Genomic DNA, 27,580 nt, shown 5'->3' with positions numbered 1-27,580 from the left:
TGAGAGGCCAGAGTTCACTTCTCTCCACTCAGCCTGAGCTCCAGGGGGCAGGGACTGGGCCCACCCCCCTTACTGTGCTGTCTTTGTGGGGTGGAGTAATCCATGAAAAGGAGCTGCTGCTCCTGGTGTTCATGGCACCCCAGAAGCCAGCCTGGCAGGCTGCCTGGCCCTTGGGGGTATGCTCACATTGAGGTCGTAGGTAGGCTGGATCTGGTGGTAGATGCCCGAGGCGCTGTAGCTGTGCTCATGGAAAAGCACAGAGGGGCTGTAGTAGTCTTCCAGGATGTTCATGATGCAGCGACGGTCCCAGTCGTCGGTGACGCGGCCCCCATAGTTGATCTCCCCGGCCGTGTACTTGAGGACCTACAGGGTGGGTGGGTGAGGGCCCCCACAAGCGCCCAGCACCACCCTCCCTGGCCCCGGCCTGGCCCCGGCCTACCTTGTATGGGATGTCATCATACTCATCCAGGAACATCTTGAGTTGGCTGATACAGATGCGCAGGTCCCCGTCTGTGAACTCATAGGGGATGTTGAAGCCCAGGGGTCCAAATTTGCGGCGCTCCAGCGCGTTCCCATGGAACAGGCACAAAGACAGCAGCAGGGACTTGAACTCCATCACCTGCGAGAGGCGGTGGGGGCAGAGTGAGGGGCAGGGCCTGGTCTGAGGCACATGGGGTGGGCATGCACCCAATGCCCTTCACCTTGCGGCAGGAGTTGAGGAAGTCATCGCTGAGGCTGCTGTAGGACTTGAGCAGGTTGGCCTTGACACCACGTGGTGGCTCAATGGTCATCTTGGAGCCATTCTGCAGGATGGACACTGGGAATTTGTTGCTGGGCAGGCTGGTGAGCCACAGGCGGAAGTCCCGGTGCACCTGATGGCCATGCTCCACGTGAGCATGGAGACCACCCCACACCAGGTTCCCTCCCACTGGGAGCCTTGGGCCACCTGCAGTCTGACCAGGTGGCTCAGACCACTGATTAAGAATATGGGTTTTGGCAAGTCCCAGGATCAACAGTTCTGGGTGAACTTGGGCAAGTCACTTCACCAGTGGTAATAGTAATTAGGGGAGCCACTTAGAAGATGAATCTAGCTGAGGCCTGTTTCATATGTCCCTTCTTGAGTGCTCACTGTATGCCCAGCTGGGCTGAGTGCTCTGTGGGACGATCTCATTAAGCCTTGTCACTCCTAGATGGACATGTTAGTAGTGCTCTCAGCAAAGGAGGCTTTGGACCTGTGGCAGGCAGGGCAGTGCACCTTATCAGGACTGATGTGCTCGATGAGGCGCTCCAGGGCTGGCATCCAGCTTGGTGCCAGGTGGCAGTTTTGGAAGAAGACCCACTTGCCCCTCTCGATCGAGCTGCGCATCATGGCTTCTGCCCGAGGGCCCTGTTGGGGCAGAAGTGCTGAGCGGTGCTCTCATCACCAACTGGCCCAACCCCGGGCCCCATCCCTGTACCCCCTGTCCTTACCTGGCCCTGGCCCAGAGAAATGGCAGATAGCTTCTTGGAGAACTTCATCTCTTCGGCAAACTTGTAGAGGTCAGCAGCGGGGTCAGTGCCAGGCGACAGCACAAAGATGAGGGGTGTGGTGGAGCTGGAGTCTTTGAACACCACCGACAGGTTAGCTGTCTGCAAGTTAGGGAGAGATGCTGAGTCACCTGGAGTGAAGGAAGGGCAGGGACCGGGGCAAGGCAGGAGGTCCTGGGGCTTCTAGAGAGCTCTCAGAGAGGCTTCCTGGTGGGGCCTGGAGCCTCCCAGAGCCCACGACTAGGCTCTCCCAGGAGAGAGGGCTCGACTCCAGAGGGCACGACTAGGAGTTCCACCCTGATCATGGCTGCAAAATGGTCTGTGAAGGTGCAGCCAGGGACCCTGGGACCCATATGTGGGGATAAGTCCAGGGCACTGGCTGATGGCACTTGCCTGGGGCTCAATGAAGCGTGGCTCCAGGTTGGTGGCCACGAAATCCTGCATGGCATTGGTAACCTTGTCCCCACGCAGGCAGCGGAGAACCAGCAGCTTCTGGAACTGGTCCAGGTACTCATTCCAGATGCCAGGCAAGGGCTCCCTGCAACAGAGCCACAGTCCCTGACCTGTGTGAGGGCACTGGTCCCGGGGACTCTGCCAGCTGGATGGTCAGGGAGAGTGGAGTGCCTGGAGGGTGCATGGCTGGGAGCACAGAAGAGATGTGGCCACAGCTGCAAGGAAGCCCTCGGTGGCTCCTCTGGGAAAGCTCCTTGCAGGCCTGTTCCTGGGGTCTCGCGCCTCCATGTGCCTCCCCTGCCATGCCCTGGGGTGCAGCTCACCGGTGGGGCTCGGGACTGTCAAAGATGGCCTGGAATTCTGAGAGGTGCTTTGTGAAGTCATGGGCGAAGTCTGAGAAGGCTGGCAGGTTTGAGAGGGCCAGGATATCTCGCCAGGCCCGGTCTGACAACCAGTCAGGTGCCGGATTCTCAGTCATGACGTGGATGGAACCTCCGGACAGGAGGTAGCGCCATTCACTCTGGCAGGGGACAGGGGGAGACTAGTGCCCAGACCCTGTGACTGGCCTCCAGCACCCCAGCCAGCCATGCCTCCCCTATCACCCCTCAGCCAGAGAAATGGAGTTCTCCCTGGGGGTGGCAGTCGGACAGGTCTGGGCTAGTGTCCTCACTCTATGTTTTCCTGACTGTGTGTCCTTAGGCAAAGGATGGGCCCTCTCTGAGCTTCAGTTTCCTAACTTTGGGAAGTAGGAAGAATTAGAATTCTAGCTGCTCCACAAAAGGTTTGTGGGGTTGAGAGTGTACCCATTAGCCTGGCACCTGGCACACAGTGAGATCTCGAGCTGGAGGGGCTGTAGCACTCAGTCTCAGCTGTGATTTCCGACACACCGTGGGGCTCATGAGAACGTGAGCGGGGAAGTTTGTGACAATCCCTGCTCACCAGCACACCCACGGCTCTGAGAAGGCTGTGCTCACAGAATAGCCTGGGCCACAATGAACCTTAGGACTCCAGGCTGTTGGAAGCAAGAGCTGTTTACTGAGGCCTCTGCCCCCTTGCTCTTGCTGTGCCCTTAGGCCTGGCCTTCCCTTTTCTTTCACCCTTTCCTCCAGGCCCTGCCACAGGCTCCCTTCTCAGGCCATCTGTCCTGAGTCACCGGCCCACCCAGTTACCTCTCTACTCATGTACCTGATCGATCTTGGCCTCATTCATCATGATGCGGGCACATAGCAGGAAGGCAAACATCAGCTTGTGCTTCTCAAAGAGGCTGCGGCAGACGTTGCTGTAGAGGTTGTAGGTCAGGTGGCGGTTGATATTGGCAATGCGCTTCTTCAGGTTGTCTGCAGGGCAGGGAGGTGAGGGCAAGTGCATGGGGAGAGGTGAGGGAAGCAAGAGCCTGGGGGATCAGCCTAGCCCAGCCAGTCTGCCCTGAAGCCAGAGGGCTGGTATGGGCATCCCCTTGGAGCCCACGGAATTCCCAGTAGAGGGGCTCTGAGGAGGGTTGGGAGGGGTGTGCGTGTTCTTATGTCTGATATGAGAGTGTGTGCAAATGAACATGGACATGAGTTTATATGGACGTGCCCATGTAGAGATGTGTCCACATTTCTCACATCTGTGCCAGGGTGGGAGCCTGGCATTTGTGGCACCGTGTACATGCATGCCAGCGCTACCTGCCCTCTCCGAGTTGGCGATGCCCGAGAGGAAGATGTTGAGAAACCATTCCAGGGAGTACTGGTACATGGGGTCCACGTTGGCCAGGTCAGACACACAGAAGAAAAGGATCTGGGTGCGGACGGCCACCGGTATGTACTCCATGCGCGTGAGGTCGATGTCCTTCTCTGTCTGCTCTGCGATCCTGACTTTGGCCTGGAGGTGCAGCCAGGGAGTGGTGGTCAGGCCCAGCTAGACTGGCAAAGAGCAGCAGGCAGAGGTGGGTGGGGACGGGGATCGAGTCTAGGGCGAGAGGCAGGAAGTTGGCAGGCGGCGGCAGGCAGTTCTGACCTGGATCTCAGCAGCCTTCATTTTGGAAGCTTCCAGCACCTTAATGAGCTCCATGTCATCTACAGGGTTGCCTTCAGAGGAGCTGAGCCTGTACAGGATCTGGTCTTCAATGTCCTTCAGCTCCTGGCGCATCTTGGCATTGCTGACAATCAGCTGGTTCTTAGCTTCCTCCAGGTCTGGCCTCTCCTCAGCCACTACCTGGCCCAGTAGCTGGTCCTCTAGGCCACTGCCAAGGTCAGGGGACACCATGTTGGCAACACCTGGTTGGCCCCAGAGTGTCAGCCTTGAGCCTGCTCACCTATCTACCTGTGGCCCCAGGGCTCCAAGAGCCCAGTATCCCTGCCAGTGTTAGCCAGGAAGGCCTAGCCTCTGCCTCAGGCTGCAGGGCCAATGCAGAGCCTGCCTGCAGAGTGACCTGTTCTCAGTGAGACCCTGGGTCGCAAACCGGGATCCCAGCAGGGGTCTTTGAAAAACTTCCTCAGCAGGAGGGGCATGGGTGAGTGGTAGGGATCAGCCTTAAGGGCGTTTTCACCACCACATCTGTGGAGAGGTTCATAGTGGCCACTGACATGCAGGCCCAAGCATGGAGCGGGCCTGTGGGCTCTGTGTGAGTGGCCAGCAAAAACCATAGTGCCTGGGCTCATGGCAGCAAGGCAGGAAACAGGGCTTGGGTGCAGGCAGGCAGAGTATGCCTGGCTCAGGACTCCAGCACAGCTCTGGGGTGAGTGCGCAGGGGCTGGCAAGGGCTGAGCTGCAGAGAAAGGGTATCTGGACAAGATGGGGCTAGTGCTGATGAGGGGCTGAGGGGTCCTGACGAAGGATCAGGGGCTCTTGATCTTGGGGGTGGGAATTCTTAGCTGGGAGTGGTGCCAAGTGAGGGGAGCTGGTGGAGGTACTAGGAAGGCCTGGAATGCCAGAATGCCTTGGAAAAAGCCACAGGAGCCTCTGGGAGAGACTCACCGAGTCTCAGCCTGAGGGTGGGAGTGGGACAGCCAGGCAGCGCTGATGCTCTGGGTTCAGGGTTGGGGACTTACCTGGGCGACAGAGTGAAGTTGATGAGAGTGAGTTTAGTGGAGATCTCCGGCGTGTAGTGTGGGTTGGGCAGCTTGGTGGTAATATACATCCTGAAGTCCTCGTGGTAGGGGATCACCGTGTCCCCCAGCTTCAGCACTGTATTCCCCTGCTGCTTGTATGTCTACAGTGGGTGGGATGGGCAAGCACCGTGGCCAGTGCTCCACCAGTGAGGCAGGGAATGGGTTGCCCTCTCCGCTGTCCAGGCTGCCCCCACTCCCCTGCCGCCACTGCAGGCCCACCTGCTTGAGCAGCACAGGCTCCAGGGCCGGGTCCAGCTCCTCGCCCACGTTCTCCAGAAGGCAGGGCTTGCCGAAGCGGATGGCATTCTCCATGCTGCGCAGGAAGTCTCGGTCACTCAGCTTAAATACATCCAGCCCATTGTCCTTCTCCTGTGAGCACAGGGGGCTGGTTGGGGCTGTGGGCAGGCTTAAACCCTGCTCCTGCACCTGCACCTGCTAAGCCCGGCTGTGTGGGGTGGCGGCACCACGCAGGTGGACTCACCATGTTCTTGATCCACTTGTTGGCTTGGCTCTGAGGATCAATGAAGTGAGTCCAGCGCTGGGAGTACTGGTTGATGACCCCGTTCTCCACTGACAGTGTGTCATTGGGGAGGCCAGCGATCTGTGGGGCACCAGGGACCAGACCGAGTCAGGGCTCTCACATAAGCAGGGTCAGCTGGGGCATCAGCTACTCCCAGCTTTGTGCTTGGCTATCTCTTCCTTCTTATTACATCCCCTTCAAGGTGCACAAATGTGCACAGGCGTCAGCCCGCAGAACCCAATACTCTCTCCTGCTTCTAGGCTAGCTCCCAACACCCTCCTTTCTCTAGTCCTCTCTGCCCTCTGCCTGCTGAGTCCTCACTCAGTCAGACCATCTCCCCAGAGCCCACAGGCCATTGGTGTCCTAGCCTATGCTCATCTTTGGCCTCTGCTCATAGCCTCTTGGTTTTCTCACCGACTAAGCCACCCAGGCGCCCCCAGGGGAAACTTTCTTAACCTCACTCTGGGTGCAGCTCCCCTACCCCAGCCCACTCTTAAAAGCACCGCTTGAATTCTCCGCCCACAGTTAGCTAGATCTGTGCCACACCATGTTCAGCTTTCTCTTCTCCTTTCTCCTCTCCCTTTTGCTGGGCCCAGGTGGATTCAGGGGAGGTGCCTCTGAGCACTCCCAGGAAAGAGGGTGGGAGGGAAGCAGGAGGCTCCTGGCCCAGCCCAGTCACGCCAGCCCCCTGGGTGGGCACCTGCCATGAGCGGATCTTCACAGGATTTCCCAGTGTCCCGATTAGCGTGGGCTCAGAAGTGTGTGGGACCTTGTGTCTTGTGAGCTGCTTGACCCAGTGGTCGTAGAGCACTGTGCGATACTGGCCCTGGGGAGATGCCAGACTCAGGACCATCCCACCATGACACATGTGATGCCCTCCCACCTCCCTCTGTCCCCTCAGCGCTCAGCTCAGGGTACACAGAGGTAGAGCTCAGATGTGAAGCCAGACACCCACACTCAGGTCCCATTCTGGGTGACTTCCTTGGCCTCCATAAAACTCAGCCCCTCTTTGGTAAAACAGGGGCAGTGACAAGAAGGCCCACCTACCAGGGAGGCCGGGAGGGTTGAAGGAAAGCACCCAGCAAGCATAGAAGTGCAAGCTCCTATTTTCCACTAGGAAATCAGCCCTGCTGGGGGCAGAGGGGTGGGGCGGTTCTGGCTGTTTTATGCACCGCCCTGTGCCTGAAACGGCACCTGGTTCAGATGGGGCACCTGAAGAGTGCTTGTTGAATGAGTGAGTGAGTAAGTGAAGAAGGAGCAGCCCTCCAGATTCCCCTTGTGGAGTGAGGCCTCAAGGTGGGTCCTCTTTGGGGAGGTGAGGCTGCCCCAGGCAAGGTCAGAAGGCTCCTTACTGTGAAGGGGCCCAGGTAGGCCACGAAGCCAGCAGCCAGCAGTACGTCACCAGAGATGTTATCAAGTGTATGCTCCAGGTTCTCCACTGTTTCCTGCCACCGTACCTTCTCGTCGGACAGCCCATTGATGAGCTGCAGGGGCAGCCCCATGGGACGGGTGGTGGTTGGCCAGGCGCAAGGGCTGGGGAGGGCGCAAAGGGCCTACCCCGCCCCCCCAGCCCACACACCCACCCTACAGGGAGGGATGTCAGCACCTTGTCTGCACGGCCCAGCCGCTGCTCACACTGCTCACACTTCAGCTCCAGCTCCTCCTTCTTGGTGATGCATTCCCGGTACTTGGTCTGCATCGTGGCGATGCCATCCTCCACCTCACGCAGGCGCTGCTTGGCCTCCTCCAGAATCCTCTGTGTCACCTCTAGGTCATCCTGGGCCTCCCGCAGGGCTTGCTGCCGGCAGAGGGCCCAGGGCCAACTTGTGGCGGGAGCTCTCCCTGGGGCTCTCCTGCCCTGTCCCCCTCCCCGCTGTACCGAGCCCTCACCCGCTTGGGCTCCACTGCCTTGGCCACAAAGTGGTACTTGTGCATGGCGCGCACCCACTGGCAGATGGAGGTGCAGGCCTTGGACACCTTGGCGATGGCGGCTGGCTGGAACTCCTCGTTGTCAATGTACGGCTGGATGGCTTTGATCACAGCTTCCCCAATGTTGTCCTAGGGGAGGGGAACTGTGGGCATCAGAGGGTGCTTTGCAGGGAGGAAGGGATGGTGGGTCCTGCCAAGGAACACCTTGTTGCTGCTGAGTCCCATGCCCCATGTAGGCTTCAGCACAGGTGTCTTCCTTTGGGAATAATCATGGCCCAGAAAGGCTGGTCGGAAGGGGAACTTCTGTGTTCCAGGATTTCAGATAATACAATCAGAGACTTTGTCCTTGAGAAACCACGTAGCCTTGAGGTCTGATAATATGCAAGCACCATTTAAAACTCTTTTAGCAACAAGGGCTCTTTCCTGACAGGTGTGGAGAAGAGTGAGTGATTCTGATGCCCAAACAAGCTCATGTTCAGGGTATTAATCCTCACCCCAAGAGCTCACCACACCCTCAGGGTTCCTGTCCCACCCTAGGAGAGTCCAACCCTGTTGTTCAGGATGAGGCCAGGAATCTGCATGGTTCATGAGCTCCCAGGGCTCAGAGCCTGGGACCAGGGGAGCCTTCGCACTGGCTGTGAGCTCTCCTGATTGGGAGTTAATTAGGCCTGTGGGGACTCTGGTTTCTAGACTGATGGAAGAGGAGGAGGAAGGATAGGGAAGTCTATAAGGGGGTCTAGCTGCCTATGGGCCATTGTCTCCACCCTCTCAGTGCAGCCTGGAGTGTCCGGGGCCTGATACTGACACATGGTGGTGGGGGATGGCCCATGTCTACAGGAAGTTGTCCCCGACTCAGTTGCTAGGCTGAAGAGGGTCCTCCAAGAGGGTGGTGGGCTCCAGGCTGATCTAACCATGAAGCCACCTCCCGAGAGAGAACATAGGCATGGACACAAAGAGCCCCAGATAGACAGCAGACAGAGAAACCCAGAGGCAGACAGGAGAAGCTGAGCCTCAGGTGAGGCAGAGGGAAAGGCAATGGTTGCACAGACAGTGAAGGTCTAGGCCAAGGCCATAGGGGTCTCAGGGAGGACAGAGCACGAGGAGGGATCTCCAGGCTACAGAGCTTTAGAGTGACTATGGGTGACATCTTATGGGGACAGGAGCCTGCCTGTCACCCCTGTGGCCACAGGGCTGTGTGTGTTGCAGGAAGAGGGAGACAGGACAGAATCCTATGCTGTGTGGGTGCCAACTCCTCTCCTTGCTGCCCTGCCTTACCCACTGGCCAGCCTGCACCTGGCATGCTCACTTTGTCGAACTTGAAGAGGCTATCGAGGAAGCGGCCAGGGTCTTGCAGCAGCCCTTTGCCGGGCTCCCAGTAGTCATCCACCTTGGAGCCAGGCTTCTCTCCAGGCACCTTCTTGGGCTTGATGCCCTTCATGATGCATACAGCCTCTATGACCAGCTTCACGCCTGGGGGTGGCCGCTGCATGGCCCGCACCTGTGGGTCAGGCCAAGAGTGGGGGAGACCCATCAATGCCTGGATTCCCCTGGGGCAGGGACAGCTGTCAGACAAGGTGGACCCCACCAACCCCGTTCCTACCACAATCGACAAAGTGTGCTCTGAGATAGTCCCTGAGGTCTGCCTGTGGCTCCTCCTGCTCCCCCATATACCCAGGCTCGACCATGAGATCCTAGAGGCCGATTTCTTAGGACCTAAAGCCCTCCCCATGTGCTGGCCCAGGGCCTGGGGGTTGGTACAGGAGGTAAGGACAGCAGCTGGGGTTGAGCACTAGTTCTGCTCACACTTCCCAGCATGCGACCCCCAAGGGATGTGGATAGAGGGGGCCTGGGGCCCAGGGGTGCTGGGCTAGATGCCAGGGTGGGGGGTTCCAGGGCTGCCTGGCCACCCACCTCAGTCACATCATTCTTGTTTAGGTTGCGCAGGCTGGCCAGGGCCGCATCCAGGGCCGGCAGGGCCTCATCCAGGTCCTTCTGAGCATCATCAGCAATAGCTTGTGCCTTCCTGGCCTTTTCATTGGCCTTCATCTCCTCTGCTTGCACTGAATTTCGGGTCTCCTGGGCAATGGCGGTGTCTACCTGGAGACCGAAGGCAGGGAGGGCCCAGCTGGTGGCATGCCAGGGACAGGTGTGGACCCTCCCCTTTCTCCTCCCTGCACACCTCAATCTCCCGAGGCAGAGGGAAATGAGGGCAGGGATACGCCATTCTCCAAGGGCCCTCTCAGCTACAATAGGCCATGGAGCTCTGGGAATGTAATAAGCCCATTCCGAGTGTTTGCGGCGGGCCCGGATTGGGGCTCTGGGCTTTATGTGCTTGAGCACAACTGCTCTCCCCCCCCAGGGAAGGACCCCCTAAGCCCTCAGGGCACCACCATACAAGACAGAGAAAGGTGCCCTCCCTGCCCCAATCACGTTCTTTCCAATGTCTTCTGGCAAACATTTTCAAAACACTGACATTGCAGAGCAGGATGTGACTGCTTCTACCAGAGAGCTGTCATAATGAACATACGAATCTGAGATGGTGGCTGGGAGGACCTGACCCTCGAATTTGGGGACCTCATGAAGACTCAGAGGGTCTCAGAGGGAGACTCAGAGTTTGCACAGGTGCCTGTGGTGGCCTGCTGCTCAGTCTGTGCTGTGACTATCACGGTTTGGGCTTCCTGTCTTGTTCTTCATCTCGTCCCCTACCCTGGGCAGTGCCCAGCACAGAATAGGTTCCAAGCAAACACTTGTTGATTGAACCAATGACTACTGACTGAGGAAGACAAGCACTGAGAGGCTAAGCAACCCACAGCATCAGGCAGCTGGTGATCTTGTGGTTGCATGGGGACACCGAACATCCTCAGACATGATCAGACATCAGGGAAGAGAGCCAGGGAGCACCCCTGACCTTAATCTGCTCCATAGTGAGCATGGTGTCCTTGGCAGCCTCTTCCAGCAGGGGGCGCATCATCTCTAGCTCCTCCTGCATCTTGGCCACATCTTCTGAGGTACGCAGCAGCTGGGGGAAGGGGGTGTACAGAGAGGAAATCAGGTGTGACAGGGAGTCCCAGGAGGAGAGCCAGGGAGTGCCTGTGTGGCTCAGTTTGTTGAGGATCTGACTCTTGATCTCAGTTCAGGTCTTGATCTCAGGGTCTTGAGTTTAAGCCCCCTGGTGGGGTCCGTGATAGGCATGAAGCCTACTTTAAAAAAAAAAAAAAAGACAAAAGAAAGAGAGAGTCGGGCTTGGAAGGGTCTGGGGGGAGGTTCCTGCAGGGCCACATGCCCTCATTCATGAGTGAGAGGCTGTGGCTCGTTGCCCGGTGAACCCTGGAGGAAGGGAGCAGTCACCTGAAAATCTGTAAGGTAACCCGCTTTGGCCTTGCTCTTGGCCAACAGCTTCTGTTCATTTGTTCATTTGGTAAGGGAGGAAGCCACCCATTTCAACGCTGCAGGCTGCTGACTGAAGGGGTGGGCTGGGCCCCCCTGGGCCAGGGCTAAGCCAGAGCAGGCAGAACCATGGGGTGCTGCCAGGGCCCACATAGCCCCGCCCCGGCCCACCTTGTCAAGGCCACTCTTCATGCGGTTCTTAGCAGTTTTCAGCTCCTGTTTCTTCTGCCCAATTAGGATGGAGAAAATATTAAGCAGCTCCAGGTAGCTCTTGGGGGTCACGTAGTTGTGGCGGGCCAGCTCGGCCAGGTACTCAACACACTTCTTGGCCACCGACTGGTGGATATACACGCAAACCTGAATCTGTAGGGTGGGAAACCACTGATGCCAGCAGCAAAGACAGGGCACTGGGTGCCCTTGAAGCCACTGCAGCATGGTCCCAAGGAAGGGGCCACATGTAGGAACCTCAATGCCTCTCTCACTGTGTCCTATGATCTTCATAACCTCTGAGGTCAAGGTCAAAAGAAAATCCCATGACCCAGAGAAGTCAAGGGGCTTGTGTAAGTTCACACAACTGTCAAGGGCAGAGCTGCCTTTGAATGTGGACTCAGGTGTCTCCCAGATCTTGCCCTTGTCACAGCTCCCAAGACCTGCCTCTCCCTGAGAATCCTAAGGTGGGACCCCTCCCTGCCTTGGAGGCTGGGTCTGGGGAAACAGAGGGCCCAAGGCTGCCGAATAGCTAGACAAGGAAAGGGGCTCATTCTAGCTCTTGGCCCCCTGGTGACCATCACTCTCTGTTTGAACAAAACAAATATGGCCCCCCATCTGTGGCCTTTGGTTGTGTCAGGGGCTCCGTGAAGAAAGTTTCCACAAAGCCCTCAAGGAACAAAAGAACCAGTGACTGTGAAGTGTGTGTCCAACCTCCTATGTCACTGCGACAGCCTTGTGACATCCCCATTATACAGATGAGCAAACAGGCTCAGCATAAGTAACTCACCTGCCCAAATGCCCATCAGCATGGGGCCTGGGTGAGAGTCCCAAACCTAAACAGTCCCCACAACAGCTTGCTCGTCACCAAGACACCTACCAGTCCTCCGATTACTTCAGAGGTGGCTTCCAGTTCTGGGATCTCGTTCAGGGACATGGTGGCCACAGACTCCAGGGCCTCAGCTGGCCATTCGTTAAACCAGTCAATGGTACAGCAGTTGACCAGGGAGGGGAACTGCCTCAGGCGGGCTCGGAAGACCTCTCCGATTGGGCTGGGGGGCCAGGAGTCCAAATGAGATGCTGACTTCCACCCTCAGGAGCCCAGGACCCTCCCCATGGTGGGCTGCGACAACCGCCTATACCTCATGCACAGCACCATGTGGATATTGCTGCGCACACGCCCAGTGTAGGCGGCCATGAGGTTGGCCTTGGTGGGCTGCAGGCCCTGCTCCTGGATATATGGTCGCATAGTATTGACAATCTGGTCCTGCTCATCTGAGGAGTAGAGGTTGGGAATGTCACCCGCATTCAGGACGTTGTTGATGTCCTCCAGGAAAGACTCGTTCTTGATCTGGGGAAGAGATGAGAGTGCAAAAGCTAAGCCTTGATGATGGCCCCTGGGTGTTGGTCTCCTTGGACCTCCATAGCAGCCCTATTTTACAAACCATGCCGCTGAGGTCCAGAGAAGCCCAGGATCATACAAGTGACCCCATAAGTCATTGTCTAGGACTCATATCTAGGCCTACCCTGTAGCAGAGACACTGAACATCACCACTGGGCTATGAAAGGGCCCTGGGTCCTGGGTAGGAGATGTGGCACCTTATTCTTCACTTTCCAGGCCTCTCCATACCCGTTTACTCACAGGAGGAAACCAGACCACAGGCCTGCCAGGTCCTTGCCAGGTGACATGAAGGGACTCTGGGGGTAGAAGCAGGGCTGGGGACAGAGAGGACCCTGAACTGGGTGGGACACATTCCAGGACTTCAGCCTCGGCCCAGTTCTGACCCCCAGGAGGTTTAAGTGCTGCTCTATTTGTCTTGAGATCCCAGAGCCACAACCTCGCCTTCTCTTAGAGACCTAGGGACAGGACTCATGCCTATGGAGCTCTCGAGGGAGCAGCCCCCAAGAAGGGCACCAGGGGCACAGCACTTTGGGCACAAGTCCTGTGGTCCTTGAGGTGGGAACCCTTTGGCCAGTGAGTGTGGTGCCACTTGTGGTCAGCTGTGATGCCAGAGGCCTTCTTTACCCTTAGGGTATGGTAATGATCTATATCTCCCTAGCCCTGACAGGCTGGGTTTGGCCCCATGTACCTGACCCACCCAACTATGGGCTCCCTCACCCCCAGTCCCAGCTGTCCCTCAAAATAGCCACCCGAAATGACAGCGACCTGGGATTGAAGGACTGACCGCCTTCTAGGACACCATGCTGGGATGGGGTTGTTTCCACCCCACCCTGGACCCTGCCCAGTGCCTATGCCAGTGGCACCTGGGTGTCAGAGAACAGGAAGGTGATGGGCAAGTTATGCAGGCCAGCCTTGAGCAAGACCTTCTTGACATCTTCACGCCACTCAGTCATGCCATAGTTCTTGGATAGCTCGATCTGGAAGCACTCGTACTCAGCCCTGGAGACGGAAGTTTGGGTGGAGGCCTACCAGAGCTTGAGGCCAAGTGCTGAGCAGTAGGTGCCCATACCCCACCCCAGCCATCCGGAGTCTGGCTCCCATCCTGGGCAGATCTGCAGACTCTCCAGGCCCCGAACATGCTCTTACCTCCAGACCTTTGCTTAAGCTGTTCCCATGGCCTGGAATGCCCTTCCCTTCCATCCTCCCAGCTCTGATTCTGAGAGAAAGCCCATGGCCATCTCATCTAGGAATCCCTCCTGGATGTCTGCAGCCACATTTCCCTCCAAACCACACCGCGGGGCACTGCTGTTGCCTCTCCTTGGGGCCTTGCTCCTGTTCCCAGTGTGATCAGAAGCCCATGGCTGGGGGTCCCGGCCCAGGTGGCACGAGGCTCCCCAACCTGTAGAAGAACATAATTGGGACCAACAGCCTGCCTCCAGCCACCCACTGCCCACCACTTCCGGGGGCCCTCACATGTGGGAGGCCAGCCGTGTGAGGGAGCTGCGGCCACTGCCACCCACGCCCAGCAGGAGCGCGTTGCCCAGCGCCTGGCGCAGGGTGCGGCTGATGCGGCAGATGTGGCTCATGGCATCCATGAAGAGGACCAGCTTCAGCTTGGCTGTGTTGATCTGGTTGTAGTCCTCCATGTACTCCTCAATCACCTGCATCATCTGGGGCCAGGGAGGATGGGGAGATCTGGGTCCTCTCTCAGTCTCTGTGCACCAGAGTCCCCAACAGAAAGCACACCCCTTCCTCTGTGCTTGGAAGGGTGCTGTGCCTTCAGAAGACAGCTCCACTACATAAGGCCTGACCTGTCAGATACATGAAGGCCTGAGGGGCGGGGTCAGAGCCCTGTCTGTTTCCTCTGGGCTTTACCAGGTGTACTGACCCAGGGCTCTGGTGGGAGCTCCTAGGAATAAGGAGGGATGTGTGTGGAGGGAAACCATTGGGAAGGCCGCTCCAGCCACACAGCTCTGAGGCCCTTGAAGAGGTCCCTTCCATATCTCCCTGGTGTCGTGACTCAGACTTGTGGCCCCAGGGGCCCTGCTGCCCCTCTGTGGGCAGGATGATAGCCCCTCCAACAGGCACAGCACATCCCTGTTTACAGAGCCTGTCTCACATGGACCACAGCCTCATCCTCAGAGGTGGGCCAGGGAGGGCCTGCTACACCCTCTTGACAGGTGAGGAAATGGGACCTAGAGAGTCAAGTGCTGGCCTTCGAAGTCAGCGTCCTGCCCCCCTGGCCACAGCATGCTGGTCTGTTAGCAGCGCTGCAGAGGGCCTGGGCCTGGGGGCCCCAGGAGGGGTAGGTCTCAGACGGGCCCCTCACCTTCTTCTCACTGGTGATGAGCTCATAGGACTTGACATCAGAGCCTGGCGACATGAAGTCCCCATAAAGGATGGGCTGGAAGGGACAGACCTCGACAAAGGTCACGTCCCAGTGCTCCATGTGGCTCTCCAGTAGTTTGTCGAACCAGCCTCGGTCCTCATCGTTCACCAGGCGGTCACGGAACACGCGGCAGTTCTCATGGTACCACAGTCGTAGCAGCTGTATCTTGTCCTGCAGCCACCCCGACATCAGTGCTTGCCTCTGCCGCTGGGGCCCCGGGCAGGGCCACACACAGGGCAGCTGGCCAACCAAGGACCCTGTCCCTGCGCCTCTCCACCCCCAGCTCCAGGCTCAGGTGGCCAAGTGCCTGCTGGGACCCGACTCCATTAGCTGGTCATCACTTCTCCCCTCTTAGGGCCCCAAGGGTTCCTCGAACCCCAAGCTGGGAAGGAATGCCCAGTTCTCCTTACGCCTTTCCAACGCCCCTCTGACTCTGCTCCCATTTCTGTGTCTGCTACCACCTCCATCCCAGTTTTCCTGCCTCTTCCTGGGTAAGTGGCTGGCCCTCAGGAAGCTCCCAGCCCTTCTCTCTACCTCTTTAGCTATAGCTTGGCAAGGCCAAGTCTGGCATCTGTCCTGTTCACCAGGTCTTCCCAGTACCAGGTTCTGCACACACTGATCCATCCCACCCCCCACCCCCATTCCAAGGGCAAATCTGTCTCCTACCCACCCCCATGGCTCCCATCACCTTCAGGATCCTGTGGCCCCCACAGCTGACAGTCTGCCGCAGCCCACCCAGCCCACTGGACAGCCCACTCCCTGCTACAGTCCTGTTCCTGCCACCTGGGCATTTGTTTCCTGGTGTGAGTCCCACTTGTTCTTCCTCCCGAATCTTCTCCCACACAGGGCCTCCAACAGGAACCCCTCTCTCTCTTTCTTTTCCCTGGTTCCTCATTTTGTGTGATCCCCAATACCACTGCCATTCTAAGCATGGATTTGGACTCAGCTATAGGAAGGCAGGGGGCCTGGAGCCCACCATGCCCTCAACCCCACTCAAGGTCTGGCCAGATCAAGGCTGGGCAGTGTTTGAGCAGTAAGGCCTAAAATTGAGGGGCTGGGAAGGACTGTAGAGTCATGGTAGGTACTCCTCTGCCAGACACTGGGAAGGGAGCCCACCAGATCCTCACCTCGACCTTAGCCGGGTCAGCCATGAGTATTCCCTGGAAGACCTTGGAGAGGTCCCTCAAGTTGAAGGTATAGTGGGACTTGGCTGGGGTGGGCAGCAGCTGGGAGGTGATGGTGGAGTATACCATGATGGTGGCTTCCACGAGGGGATCCGCAAAGTGAGTGATGGTGGGGGCCCCAGCTGTGGGAACAGGAGGGTGGGCCCAGGTCACACAGGTGGGGGCTCCCAGTGCGGCCTCTGTGGATCCTAAACCCAGGCCCTTGCCAATGCCTTGTTCTCCCCCAGATGCCCTTTCCTCAGCTTGTGGGCCTCACTTGCACCCATCCTTTAGCTCCTCTTTGATGCCACCAACTCTGCAAGCTCTTCCTGATGTCCCCTCACTTGGGGTGAGGAATCTCCTGCTCGGAGCTCCTCACTTTTACATCCTCATCATACACTGGGGCACCCATGGGACAGGAGGAGTCAGTGCCAGTGAGGCTGTCCCCCACACCTGAAACATGCCAGCTCTGAGCCAAGCAGGGGAGGGTTCATTTGGCCCACACACGCTTCAGGAGGGCATCCTGGGGTTGCTCAGGGCCTGGAGTCGCCATGATATGACCTGCAGGGCTTTGGTAAGCCCCTTGGAGCTGCTGCAGCCCCCAGCCTGTATTTTCATTACTCACAGAATCGGTTTTATTGTTCTTTAAAATCTACTCAATTCTTTGCTGGGAACCAAAATTCTGTCAGTGGGAACTTGGGGCAGAGGGAATCCCCTGAAGCAGAAAAAAGTAAAGAAGGGGCAGGAGGGCAAGTTAGCCACACAGAGGGGCTCATCTGTCAACACAGGCACTGTTCTAGGTTCTGGGCACAGAGGGCAGTCCCAACAGGCACACTCGTCACCCTGAAGCCGCCATTCCCAAGGGGAGGCAGGGAACGAACAGACCTGCAGCAGAGCGGATGGAAAAGAGCTGTGGAAAGGCCTGTCACAGGAGACAGGTGTCGGGGGACCCGGGGCTGGGGGCATTTGGCATGATGCTGGGAGAGGCCTCATGAGGAGAGGCACTGGAGCAGACAGCTGAGGAAGGGAGGTATAAGCAGGTCCAGGACAGTGAGGAGGAGGTGAGAGCAGAGAGGTGACAAGGGGCAGGGATGGTGCCACCTGCCACTGTTGGGACTTGAGCTCTTGCCTGCAGTTGGGCAGTGGAGGAGTGTGATCCAAATGAGCATTTGAATGGGTCCTCTGGCTGCAGGTGGAGATGGATAGATGGGTGGATGGGAGGTGGGGTGGGGTGGGGGCATGGGGGTGGGGGAGGATTCTGAGAGGAGGGACCACCCTCCACTGACAGTGACAGCCTGGGACAGTGAGGACTGAGAGCTGGCCTTTGGTCTGGCCACACAAGGCTGCTGGTGACAAGGGCACTCTCCGGGGAGGGGAGGGGCAGCTGGTCTCAGCATGAAGAGACAATGCTCTCGAGCTGTGCTGTCAGCATGAGCAGAGAAATAGAGTGATGGCCAGGATGGGAAGGGGTCCAGAGTGGCTGTTTTGTGTTTCTTTGTGAAGATGGGGGACAAGTATGCTTGCTGATGGAGCGGCCCAGTGGAGAAGGGCCACACACGAGTGTACTTGTTCAGGAGCCACGTCCTCCAGCAGACAGTCTGGGGATGGGATCCAGGCTTAAGAGAAGGGCTCTCTGGCCTTGATGGGCGCGGGACAGTCCATTCCCAGCCACAGGAGAGAAGACAGGGCCAAGGGGGGCCTGGGTGCAGGTGAGCAATGGACATGGAGGCCTAAGGAGGGCACTCTCTTCTGATGGCCTCTTTCAGCTGAGGTAGGGGAAGAGGGGGGACGTGAGGTGGGGCTAGAGTTCTGAAGGGGTCAGTTGCTCTGCTGCAATGACTGACAGACCGGCCCTGTGTGAGGCTGCCACAGCAGAGATGCCTGCTTCTTGGATAGGGGCAGCCTCTTTGGAGCCTCTGCTTTTTTACACAGGGTGGGGGCTTGTTGGATTCCTTTATCCATTCCCTAAACTCACATTTCCTTTGCTTCCACTACGGGATGGACGTAACCGAGGAACTGAAGGACTGGCTGCTATACGAATGGCCGAATGAGCCTACAAAGGCATTGGCTCTAGCCCAAGGCCCTCACATGAGCCTGAGGATGGTTTACTGTGGCCACTGGGACCCAGCCTCAGCCACATCCAACTGGAGCTCAGGCCTCCCCCTGGAACCAGCACCTCACCCCATCCAGGGCCTGTCCAGGCTTGCACTTACGCACGGGCTCCCGGTAACTTCTCTCCCCGAGGCGTCCATCTAGAGGGTTGAGGGAGACACATGGGGCCCTAAGTTAGGTGGCTCCCTTGCTGCCCACCTTGGCCAGGTGGGCCGAGCCGGGCAGCTCCCAGAGCAGCCACCTGCCATCCACCTTCCTCAAGCATTGTGCCCCTCCCCCCCCCACCAAGCTGGGCCTGTAGGCAAGTTCTGACCTATCACCCCCGGGGGCAGGGCAGGCCAGGCCAGAGGAGGGAAAATCTGATTCCCACCCGCCCCCCCCAACCTGACACAGTGCCAAGGGGAGCTCAAAGGTCAGAATGTACATGCAATGTCTTATTAAACTTTCACAGTATGGGTGGTGGACATTAATATCATCATCCATTACACAGATGGAGAAATGGGCTCAGAGAGGCTCATGAATTTGCCAACAGGGACACAGCTGAGTCAAGGTTGAGGTCAGTGCCTCAACAACTCCATCCTTTCCAGAAGCTGCCCAGCTGTCCTAGGAGTAGCTTACCTGGCTTAGGCTTCTGCCTTTGCCCATGACCTTCCCCACTTCTGCCCAATGCTCACCCATCCAACTGCCCAGGATGGTGGAGAAGATGCGCTTCTTGCTGACCTCATCCATCTCAGCAAAGGACAGGTAGTTGAAGTGGCGTGTTAGCCGTGGGGTGATGGCATTCCTGCCTCCACCTGGGGGGCCCATGGCACAGACAAAGTTGATGTCCACCAGGTTCTTGAAGGCTCCTGGAGTGGAGGCAGGAAGTCAGGAGGGAGCCTTGCCCAGGGCTGAATTATGACTTCTGTGGGCCCTAGGCACTTGGCCTTCAAAGGTCTCCACTCCTCCATAAAAAATATTAAAAATTCTAATTTATAACAGTATTAAAATAAGACAAATATATTAATATTATACATTAAAAATGTTCTTTGACCTAAAAGTTCATCTTCCTGGTAATTTTAAAAGAAATCAAAACAGGGGCACCTGGGTGGCTCAGTAGGTTGAGGGTCCCACTTCAGCTCAGGTCATGATCTCATGGTTTGTGGCTGACAACTTAGAGCCTGGAGCCTGCTTCAGATTTTGTGTCTCCCTTTCTGTCTGCCCCTCCTCTGCTCATGTTCTATCTCTGTCTGTGTCTGTGTCTCTCTCTCTCAAAAATAGATAAACATTAAAAAATTTTTTTTTAAATGAAAACATTTCTGTGGACCCTGTAAAAGAACCGTGGGCACCAGTCGCTGTGCCTACCCTGCCTAACAGATGAGGTGCCCTGTCCTGCCCGGCACACCCAACCCATGCCTCACTGGCCCAGACCAGCCGGTACATACCAATGACCCTGCGGTCATACCAGCCACCATGGTCCATCCACTGGCGCAACAGCTCAATGGGTGGCTGGGCACCATATGTCTCCAAGGCTGGCATGTTCAGGTCATCGATGAAGAAGATGAAATTGCGCCCCAGGGGTGGTCCGAACACACCCTTTCGCCTGTGGGGAGGGGCTGTGTGAGCTGAGCATCCATTGGTACCAGGTCTTCTGGGAGCCCAGGGGTAGCAGGATGGCAACAACCTTCAGCCTCCTTTGAATTGTTGGATCTCTTGAGCAGCCTCTTGCCCCATTCTGAACACCCTAGGACATCACACTTGGCTGCCCTGAGTCTGGGCTCCCTCAAGTGGGTCTTGCCTCCCAGGCAGACATATCACAAGACCCCAGGGCAAGCCCCCAGGGCTGGGCCTAGTAGGAGCTCCTGATGGATGATGGCTCCAGAGCAGTCTGCAAAGGAGCCCAGGGCCCTCCAGGAAGGTTCCGGTAAACCCAAGAGCATAACTTGGTGAGAAGCTGAGAAAGCAGCTCATTGAGCCAGGCTGAGAGGATATGGGACATAGGAAGGAACGAGGTGCCTGCCTCTTGTCCAGCTTGCTGTCGATGAGGTCCTGGGTTTGGTTGGCTGAGGTTCGGGCTGAGAAGGTGAGGAAGTGGCTGACATACTCCAGCGGCAGGTTCTTGAGGAGCTTGTCGGAGATGGTGAGGGTCTTCCCTGTGCCTGTCGGCCCGACGCACAGCACCTAGGAGAACAGGGGTCATGTGTTCAGGACTCACACAGGGTTTGGCGCAGCGGGAGCTGCCAGCCTCCCATAAGCTGGCCCTTATGGGAGGCCAGCTGCCCCCTAACTTGGCCTTGGTTTGGGTGAGGCAGGGCAGGGCAGGGGCACTCACGGGCCTGTGGCTGGTGAGAAGCAGGCCCAGCAGGTAAGACATCTGCACTGTGTCCATAGTAGGCACGATGATGTTGCAGTAGTTGGTATCTGGCATCATGGTGAACGGAGTCGAGGAGTCCATCCACTTGACCCAGGCAACCTGGAACCACAGATAGCTCAGGGCTGGGCCCAGAACCCCACTCTGGCCAAGTGCCCCAGGAGGCCAAGGAGCTGCACTGGTAGGCCTTGGCAAGAGAGCCCAGGTGAGGGGCTGTTTCTGGCTGAAGTAGGAAGCCTGTGCCCTGCTCTCTGCACACTGTGAGGATCCCAGAACTGACCACTGGGAGTAGGGGGGCTCTCTACATATAGCTGCCCCGGTAGGGAGCTTCCTAGGGAAGCCATGGGTCTCTGCATCAGGGAAGTCTTCTGGCAATTGGACAGCCCAGAAGTCAGGCCTTCACTGTTTAGTTTGAGGCCACCCAAGGGTGGGGGGGGGCCAGAACCACAGGTGCTGAGGTCCCATGGCCTTGTCTCCCCCCACCATCCCTACCTGCATGAATTCCTTCACCCACAGCCTTGACCCAGCTTGCAGACCTCCCCTGATGAGGGTGCTCACTATAGTCAAACACAAGTCATACTGTCAGACTCAAATGTGCCCTTTGAGGTCCCCAGCAGGACTGTGCATAGTGGCCATCTCCACAAATGCCTCTCTGCCGCCTCCTCCTGCTGGGTTGGGATCCTGATCCTGGAAGCAGAATAGGCTCACAGAACCTTCGCTGGCTGATAGGATGGATAGGACACCAACGCAGGCCTTGAGGTCTTGCTGCCCCACTCTTAGGGTGCCCAGCCCCTAGGAAAATGGTACTTTTTATTAGAATTGAGATGACCATCCCTGGTCTGAGCATCAACATGGAGGAGTCAATGCATATGGTTGGGAGGGAACTCCAGGAACATCTCCCAGTCCAGGTTCAATTTCAGCTCTGCCACCCACTACCTGGTTGTGACTGTTATGAGCCTCAATTTCCTTGTCTGGAAAATGGACACAACAGGTGTGCTGTGGATCTTGAGGATACATGAGATAATGCAAATAACTGCCACCTAAAACCTGTGGCTATCAACAAGGCCTCCTCTCTGTAGTCAGTATTCATCAAGGAGGATAGCCACCACCCAGTGGGACCCTTCCTGTCCCATCCTGTCCCCTCAGCACAGCCCTGCATTCACCTGCTTGCCTTCCTCATCTTCATCCTCATCGTCATTAGTGCTGCTGATGCCAGCATCCTCCAGCCTGTAATCGAACACCAGCCCCTCCTCCGGGAATTGCATGGTCATCTGTGAGGGACCAGAGGAAAACCAGGCTGTGAGGCCCAGGAGTTTGCGTGGCTACTTGTCTCTGTGGCCCTGGATCCTGTGGGTGGTCCCAGAACACCCGGCACTCAGCACACACATCCTGGACTTGGGAGCCCAGCCTGGGGGCTGCCACCTCTCACTTTTTCTATCTTCATCTTGATCCTGAGCCAGTAGCTGAAGTTGACGCGGCTGGCGCTGTCCCCTGTGGCACCCACACTCCAGATTAGGGAGAAGATGAACCAGGGCTCAATCAGCTCTGAGATGCGACTCAGCTTTTCTGGGGGTATTTTCTTGACGCCCTGGGGATAGTGGGAACAGCATCAGGCCAAGGCAAGAATAATGCCAAGTAGCCTGAGGAAGCAGAGGTTGGGGGCATGCTTCAGCCTCTGCTGTATAGTTTGGCATCTCTGCAACAGACCTGATGGGGGTGATCTCATGACCCATGTGAGCCCATCTGAATCTCTCTTCCAGGAAGCTGGGCTTGGGGTTCAGGGTCCTTGAGTCCCCAGGCAAGGAGACCAGGGGGCAGAAAGGAGCAGGCACCCAGCCCCACTTGCTCAGAGCTGTACCTCTTTAGGCAGAAAGGGCTTGAAGAAGCAGTCCAGAAGCTTGAGGAGACTCATGATCAGGTTGCTGTCGGTTGAGGCAATCACCTCCTTTACTGAGTGCCGGATGAAAGTTATGGCCCCCTATAGAGGATGAGCATCTGGCTCTTGTGGCTGGCAGCCATAGCACCTGGCTGCCCCACCTGGGCCAGGCACACTGGCCTTGCTTACCTCCAGGAAGCCAACAAAGAGGGCCTTGAACTGCTCCTCATAAGGCTTGAATAGGTGAGGGATCGTCCTTAGCCAGCACTCGACAAAGGGCATGAGCCCCAGGATGCTGGGCTCCAGGTACACCATGCCACAGCGGGACACTGTGGCTGGGGAGGCCACTGCCAGGTCCTGCACCTCGAACATCATGGTCATCGCCTGGCACCAACATGAACTGTGTGAGTGGGCCAGCCACCAGCTCCAAGGGCCACAGAGCCATGGGGAGCAGTTCCTGTCCTGCAACTGTGGGCAGCCTGTGGGCCAGGAGCAGTGCTGAGGTGGTGGGGACGGAGGAACCCCTTGGTCCTCAGCTGATAAAATAGCTCCCTGGAGTCTTGAGGAGAACCAAAGTCAGGAGATTCCTGATTACTCTCTGGCTAGCGTAGGACTGGGGCATTTTGGGGTCCCTGGAGCCCTCGAGAAATCTGACAAGAGCTGTCTGCTATACTCCAGAATCTCCGGGTGTTCTCAGAAGGGCTCAAGAGATCAGCTCAGTGATCTGCTGATGCATAAGAACTGCTCTTATGCCCAGATGATACCTCCTTTGCTGAGAACTGTACCTCACACACCAGGCAGGTGTCCCTGTGGCCAGGTCTGGGACCACTTGTCTCCCATACTAAAGGCACACTGCTAAGATGCCTGACCCAAACTGGGCTGACATGGCTGCAGGTGGGCCTGGGAGGCACAAGGCAGAGCCAGCCAGAGAGCAGTGTGTGGTCATCCTGGACCTGGGCCCAGAGCATCACAGAATGTGGGTCTGCAGACAGGCAGCCCTGAGCAGCTGCACGAGGCATGGCTGAGGTGTGGGAAGCTTGGGATGGGGAGGGACATCAAAGGTCATGAGGATGACCTGAGATGCAGCTGTGGCCCTCAGAGGGCAAGGGGGACAAGGACAGCCAGCATATTGCAGCCGCTGGGCCCACCCAGCTGTGGAGGAGAGCTAGGGAGACGGACAGGTAGACGTACCTCTGTGAGCTTGATGATCTCCCCAGAGCTGAGGCACAGCTTCTTGTTGTCGTCCAGCACCGTGTTCATGTTCTCTATCCAGACAGCGTCCACCGGCCCATCGAACATGTACCACTTCTTATTGGTATCGGAGGCGACGGCCCCCGCCCGGATGAGGGAAGAGAAAATCCCATCTGTCCTGCAGCCACCAGGAGGAGAGGGCTGTAGGCGCCCAGAAACAGGGCAGCAAGGACAGCTTGTCTCCCAGGGACATCTGACTGCCAGTCTGACCCTGCTCTGTGTTTTTTTTTTTTTCCCCTTCAGTATCTTTATTCATTTAAAAACTATAATGGGGAAAATGGAACTTTTTGGTAGAACATGGAGTTATAAAAATGTGTGCTTATATTCCTTCTTTGCCGAATCTCCATTCAAGTTATAGTAAAGGAAGATAAAGGGTGATGTTCTGGGGAAAAGAAAGGAAACGGGGGAGGAGGCAACAGGAGAAATGGAGGTCCACATCGTTCGGGGACATGGCAAGGGAAGAAGAGGTCAATGACCTAGCAGAGAAAGCAAGGGATGAGTCATGAGATGTATCCAGTTCCCTCCACAGAACCCAAGAAGGCTCAGGTTTCAAAGGCCCCAAACGCCAGTGAAACTGGTGGGTAGGGAAACCTTTTTTTTGGTCTGATCTCCCAGGCCCCCCACCTACCCATGCAGGAACCTGGAGTGGCTCTACCAGAAATGGGGGAGCAGGCTAGACTCACATTTGGAAAGATAGGTGAGTGCCCCTCTCCAGTGCCTAACTGCCACTGGGTTCCCAGAACACTGGAGCCAAGCAAAACCCCCAGCAGAGACTAGAAACTTATCGAGAGAAACGGAATCACCCCAGAGAAAAGCGTCCCACGTGCTGACATTTGGACAGTCCACCGTGTTACCCCGCTCCAGCTCAGGGCACTTTCCCTGACATGTACATATCTGCCTGGGCATGGAGGCCCTGAGAGGGACTGCTGACACTCTAGGGTCATGACAGCAGGCAACATTTACCAAAAACTTGATATGTGCCATGCTGTCCAGACATCTTCCTTATGTCAAGCTCATTTTCTCCTTACCTCAATCATGGTGCCATTATTACCCCCACTTTGCAGAGGACAGCACCAAGTCTCCTGACCTCCCACTGGGATGGGGGGGTGGGGGGACACATGGCCCACAGCCTCTAGAAGTCTAGGCACAGGGTGACAACTGCAGAGGGATTGGGACCACTCACCACTCATGGGTGAGCAGGTCAAATTCTCCGTACAGCTGGCCCATCGTGATGGACTTTGGGTTAAGCACATAGTAACTGACAGCCTCGTACACACCACCGCTGATGGATGGCTGTCCTTTCAGCAACGTCATGGCGGCTGCCAGGACTCTGTAACACTGGGGATACAGCCACCAAGAGTGAGCCTCCTGGCTCCCCAGAGAACCAGGCTGGAGTGGGCTGCAGGCTACAGGGGCAGGAGGGGTATTCTAGAAGCCACAGAGATACAAATGGGGGCCAAGAGCCCTGCTAAGGCCCCACCACCCTCAGGCCCGCTGTCTGGGTGCTGGATCGCCTGCTTGGCTCCACTTACATTACTCTTGCCGGAGCCTGTGGGCCCGACCAGCATGAGGCCATGCCTCACCACTGTGGTCTCGTAGAGCTGGATACATTTGGTCAGGAAGCCTGGAGGGACAAGCAAGTGGAGCCCAGGGGGCAGAGCATGGGCTTGGGTCCTGGTCCTGCCCCTAGCTCACTGTTGCCCTGAGGTGGGTCACCCTGAGCCTCAGTTTCCTCATCTATAAAATACAGCTGGCAATAGTGCCTACCTCATAGGAGGGGGAAGGTGACGCCATGAACACAGAACCTGGCACAGAGTAGGGACTCTGCTAATGGCCAGCCGTGATTGCCACTGTGACTATTAGTCCCTAACACCCATCGGTCAGGTATCCAGCTGGCACAGGCCCTAGAAGCAACATCAGCGCCTGCTGAAAGCACTACCCTGAGTAAATTTTGGCCAATACATGGCAAAATCCCAGGGACAAAACTGAGAGTCAGGCAGGAGCTTTGACTGGCCAAGACCAGAGCTGTAGGGACAGCTGCCAGTTGCGGGCTGAGGGCCAGAGCCACAGGTAGGAAATGAGCGTATCACTTGGGCCCAAGAGTGGCTTGGGGAAAGGGATAGAGCTATGGTATCACATGCCTGGGGGTCCCTGTATATCGGACAAGGTCCAATTGTTCAGTCATGGCTAAGCTAACCCAAGGCCATGAGCAAGAGACTTTGAGGCTTCATTCAACAAGCCTGCTGGGACCTGGTGGGCAGGAAGGGGCATTAGAGTTGCATGTGGAATGAACAGTGGAGGGTAGAGAGGCCTTGCAGCATGAGCACATAAGGCCCAGAGGAGGGCCCCGTGTAGCCAGGGTGGCCAGAACAGCCAGGTGTGACTTCCTGGGGGAGCACCTACTCCACAAAGGACTGGCAGGGAGGGTCTAGGAGGAGAGGAAAGGTCAGCTGGGCCAGGGGATGGTGGGACCCGAGCTCGAGCTGCATGGCTATGCAGTGGCTGCATGGAGACCCCCCACGTTCTATCAAGAAAGACAGCTGGGGTCAGGGGGAGACTGATGGTGGCATCCCCCAGAGTTCTTCCAAATGTGTGGCGGTTTTTGTGACAATCTAGTTCAAGAAAGGCACGAACGCTCCTTAGCCCAACAACCACAGGGCCGCGTTCCACGAGGAGTATGAGCAAGTCCTAAAGAAGGGAGCGACATGCTTTGCTCTAAAAGAGGGGAGTTGGGGTGGGACGAGGTGGGGCGGTGGATGTGGGCAGGCCACAGCTCACCATTTCCCCAGTGATTCCCGCCCCAGGCAGGTGAGGATGGGGCAGAGGAGAGCCTCTGTCAGGGAGGCACAGGGCCCAAGAGGGGCCCAAATGCTGTGACTGCTCCCCTCGTGGGGAGAGGGACTACAGCAAGAGGTGTGGGGGAGCCAACAGGATTTGCTGCCCCAATGTAAAATAACCAGCAAAATATACATTGGTCTCTGACCCGGGGTCCTGATGCAGAGCTCCTCCAACCGTTCTAAATAGAATGCTAGGAAAATCTTCTTTTCTAAGACTTAGCTTTTGATCCTGGTGCCTGACACAGAGCTCCTAAAACTTTTGTCATTTCCTGAGTGCTAGAAATGTCTTTTCTTCTAATGAGGCACCTCTTGGTGGTGGGCTCCTGGGAGGGGGCCGGTCACCAGAAAGACCAAACCATGGTTAGATGCTTAGAACTTTCATGCTCACTCTCCCATTCTCCGGAGAAGGGAGAGGAGGCTGGAGGTAGAGAACAATTGGTAATAATTAAGAATTTATCATGCCTACATGATGAGGCTCCATAAAAGTCCCCACAGCATGGGGTCTGGAGAGCTTCCTGGTAGGCGAGCACATCCATGTTCTGGGAGGGTGGTTCACCCCAGACTCCAAGGGGCAGACCTCACCCTATGTATCTCTTCATCTGGCTATTTGTCTGTATCCTTGCTTAAATCCCTTATTATATTATAATTAGTAAACTTGTTTCCCTGAGTTCTGTGAGTTGTCCTAGTGAATGGTGAAACCTAAGGAAGGGGTCACGGGAACTTCTGATTTGTAGCCAGGCTGGAGAAAAGTTGTGGGGAACCTGGGGACCCACTACTTGGGACTACTTGGGACTTGGGACTCTGATTAGTGTCAGAACTGAATTGAATTATGGGACAGCCAGCTGGTGCTGAAGAACTGGGAAACTGGCACATCTGGTGTCAAACGCATGAGTGGGAGAGAGGACATTTTCGTAGACAACTATTACCTGAAGTTTCCACTGTAGACAGGGCTGAGACAGGGATTGCTTGGCAGAGAGCCCCAGCCTACGGCACTCTTGTCTGGGTGTGAGCGACTCAGAGATGGTACTGCCCTGTCTCTGTGCCCCTGCCCTGGATCCCTGGGACTATTAGGGCAGGGCCTGGGG

The 27,580-nt window shown here is 56.8% G+C and overlaps 1 protein-coding gene across 1 annotated transcript in view; it reads right to left on the bottom strand.

Moving 5' to 3' along the window:
- DNAH1 (dynein axonemal heavy chain 1) overlaps nucleotides 1-27,580 on the bottom strand; it is a 74,040-nt gene that overhangs the window by 2,811 nt on the left and 43,649 nt on the right. Inside the window, exons 34-72 of the mRNA XM_039243684.1 lie at nucleotides 25,191-25,282; nucleotides 24,842-24,996; nucleotides 23,599-23,776; nucleotides 22,597-22,791; nucleotides 22,390-22,509; nucleotides 21,961-22,119; nucleotides 21,695-21,802; nucleotides 20,493-20,633; nucleotides 20,181-20,341; nucleotides 19,606-19,763; nucleotides 18,856-19,029; nucleotides 18,283-18,321; nucleotides 16,034-16,212; nucleotides 14,847-15,077; nucleotides 13,991-14,187; nucleotides 13,381-13,516; nucleotides 12,258-12,466; nucleotides 11,996-12,167; nucleotides 11,080-11,271; nucleotides 10,430-10,540; nucleotides 9,433-9,618; nucleotides 8,828-9,019; nucleotides 7,483-7,650; nucleotides 7,199-7,390; nucleotides 6,945-7,076; nucleotides 6,293-6,418; nucleotides 5,554-5,673; nucleotides 5,292-5,441; nucleotides 5,013-5,173; nucleotides 3,979-4,204; nucleotides 3,648-3,843; nucleotides 3,166-3,317; nucleotides 2,304-2,500; nucleotides 1,921-2,065; nucleotides 1,471-1,629; nucleotides 1,256-1,387; nucleotides 702-872; nucleotides 440-619; nucleotides 187-363 (exon numbers count right to left, since the gene is read on the bottom strand). Of these exons, the coding sequence (XP_039099615.1) occupies nucleotides 187-363; nucleotides 440-619; nucleotides 702-872; nucleotides 1,256-1,387; nucleotides 1,471-1,629; nucleotides 1,921-2,065; nucleotides 2,304-2,500; nucleotides 3,166-3,317; nucleotides 3,648-3,843; nucleotides 3,979-4,204; nucleotides 5,013-5,173; nucleotides 5,292-5,441; nucleotides 5,554-5,673; nucleotides 6,293-6,418; nucleotides 6,945-7,076; nucleotides 7,199-7,390; nucleotides 7,483-7,650; nucleotides 8,828-9,019; nucleotides 9,433-9,618; nucleotides 10,430-10,540; nucleotides 11,080-11,271; nucleotides 11,996-12,167; nucleotides 12,258-12,466; nucleotides 13,381-13,516; nucleotides 13,991-14,187; nucleotides 14,847-15,077; nucleotides 16,034-16,212; nucleotides 18,283-18,321; nucleotides 18,856-19,029; nucleotides 19,606-19,763; nucleotides 20,181-20,341; nucleotides 20,493-20,633; nucleotides 21,695-21,802; nucleotides 21,961-22,119; nucleotides 22,390-22,509; nucleotides 22,597-22,791; nucleotides 23,599-23,776; nucleotides 24,842-24,996; nucleotides 25,191-25,282 (6,269 nt within the window). The remainder of the gene's footprint in view (nucleotides 1-186; nucleotides 364-439; nucleotides 620-701; nucleotides 873-1,255; nucleotides 1,388-1,470; nucleotides 1,630-1,920; nucleotides 2,066-2,303; nucleotides 2,501-3,165; nucleotides 3,318-3,647; nucleotides 3,844-3,978; nucleotides 4,205-5,012; nucleotides 5,174-5,291; nucleotides 5,442-5,553; nucleotides 5,674-6,292; nucleotides 6,419-6,944; nucleotides 7,077-7,198; nucleotides 7,391-7,482; nucleotides 7,651-8,827; nucleotides 9,020-9,432; nucleotides 9,619-10,429; nucleotides 10,541-11,079; nucleotides 11,272-11,995; nucleotides 12,168-12,257; nucleotides 12,467-13,380; nucleotides 13,517-13,990; nucleotides 14,188-14,846; nucleotides 15,078-16,033; nucleotides 16,213-18,282; nucleotides 18,322-18,855; nucleotides 19,030-19,605; nucleotides 19,764-20,180; nucleotides 20,342-20,492; nucleotides 20,634-21,694; nucleotides 21,803-21,960; nucleotides 22,120-22,389; nucleotides 22,510-22,596; nucleotides 22,792-23,598; nucleotides 23,777-24,841; nucleotides 24,997-25,190; nucleotides 25,283-27,580) is intronic.

Source organism: Hyaena hyaena, unplaced genomic scaffold (assembly GCF_003009895.1).
Source record: "Hyaena hyaena isolate Hyena2069 unplaced genomic scaffold, ASM300989v1 scaffold_231, whole genome shotgun sequence".
Lineage (NCBI taxonomy): Eukaryota > Metazoa > Chordata > Mammalia > Carnivora > Hyaenidae > Hyaena > Hyaena hyaena.
The sequence above is the reverse complement of the archived record's forward strand: the minus strand, read 5'-3'. Positions and strand labels throughout refer to the sequence as shown.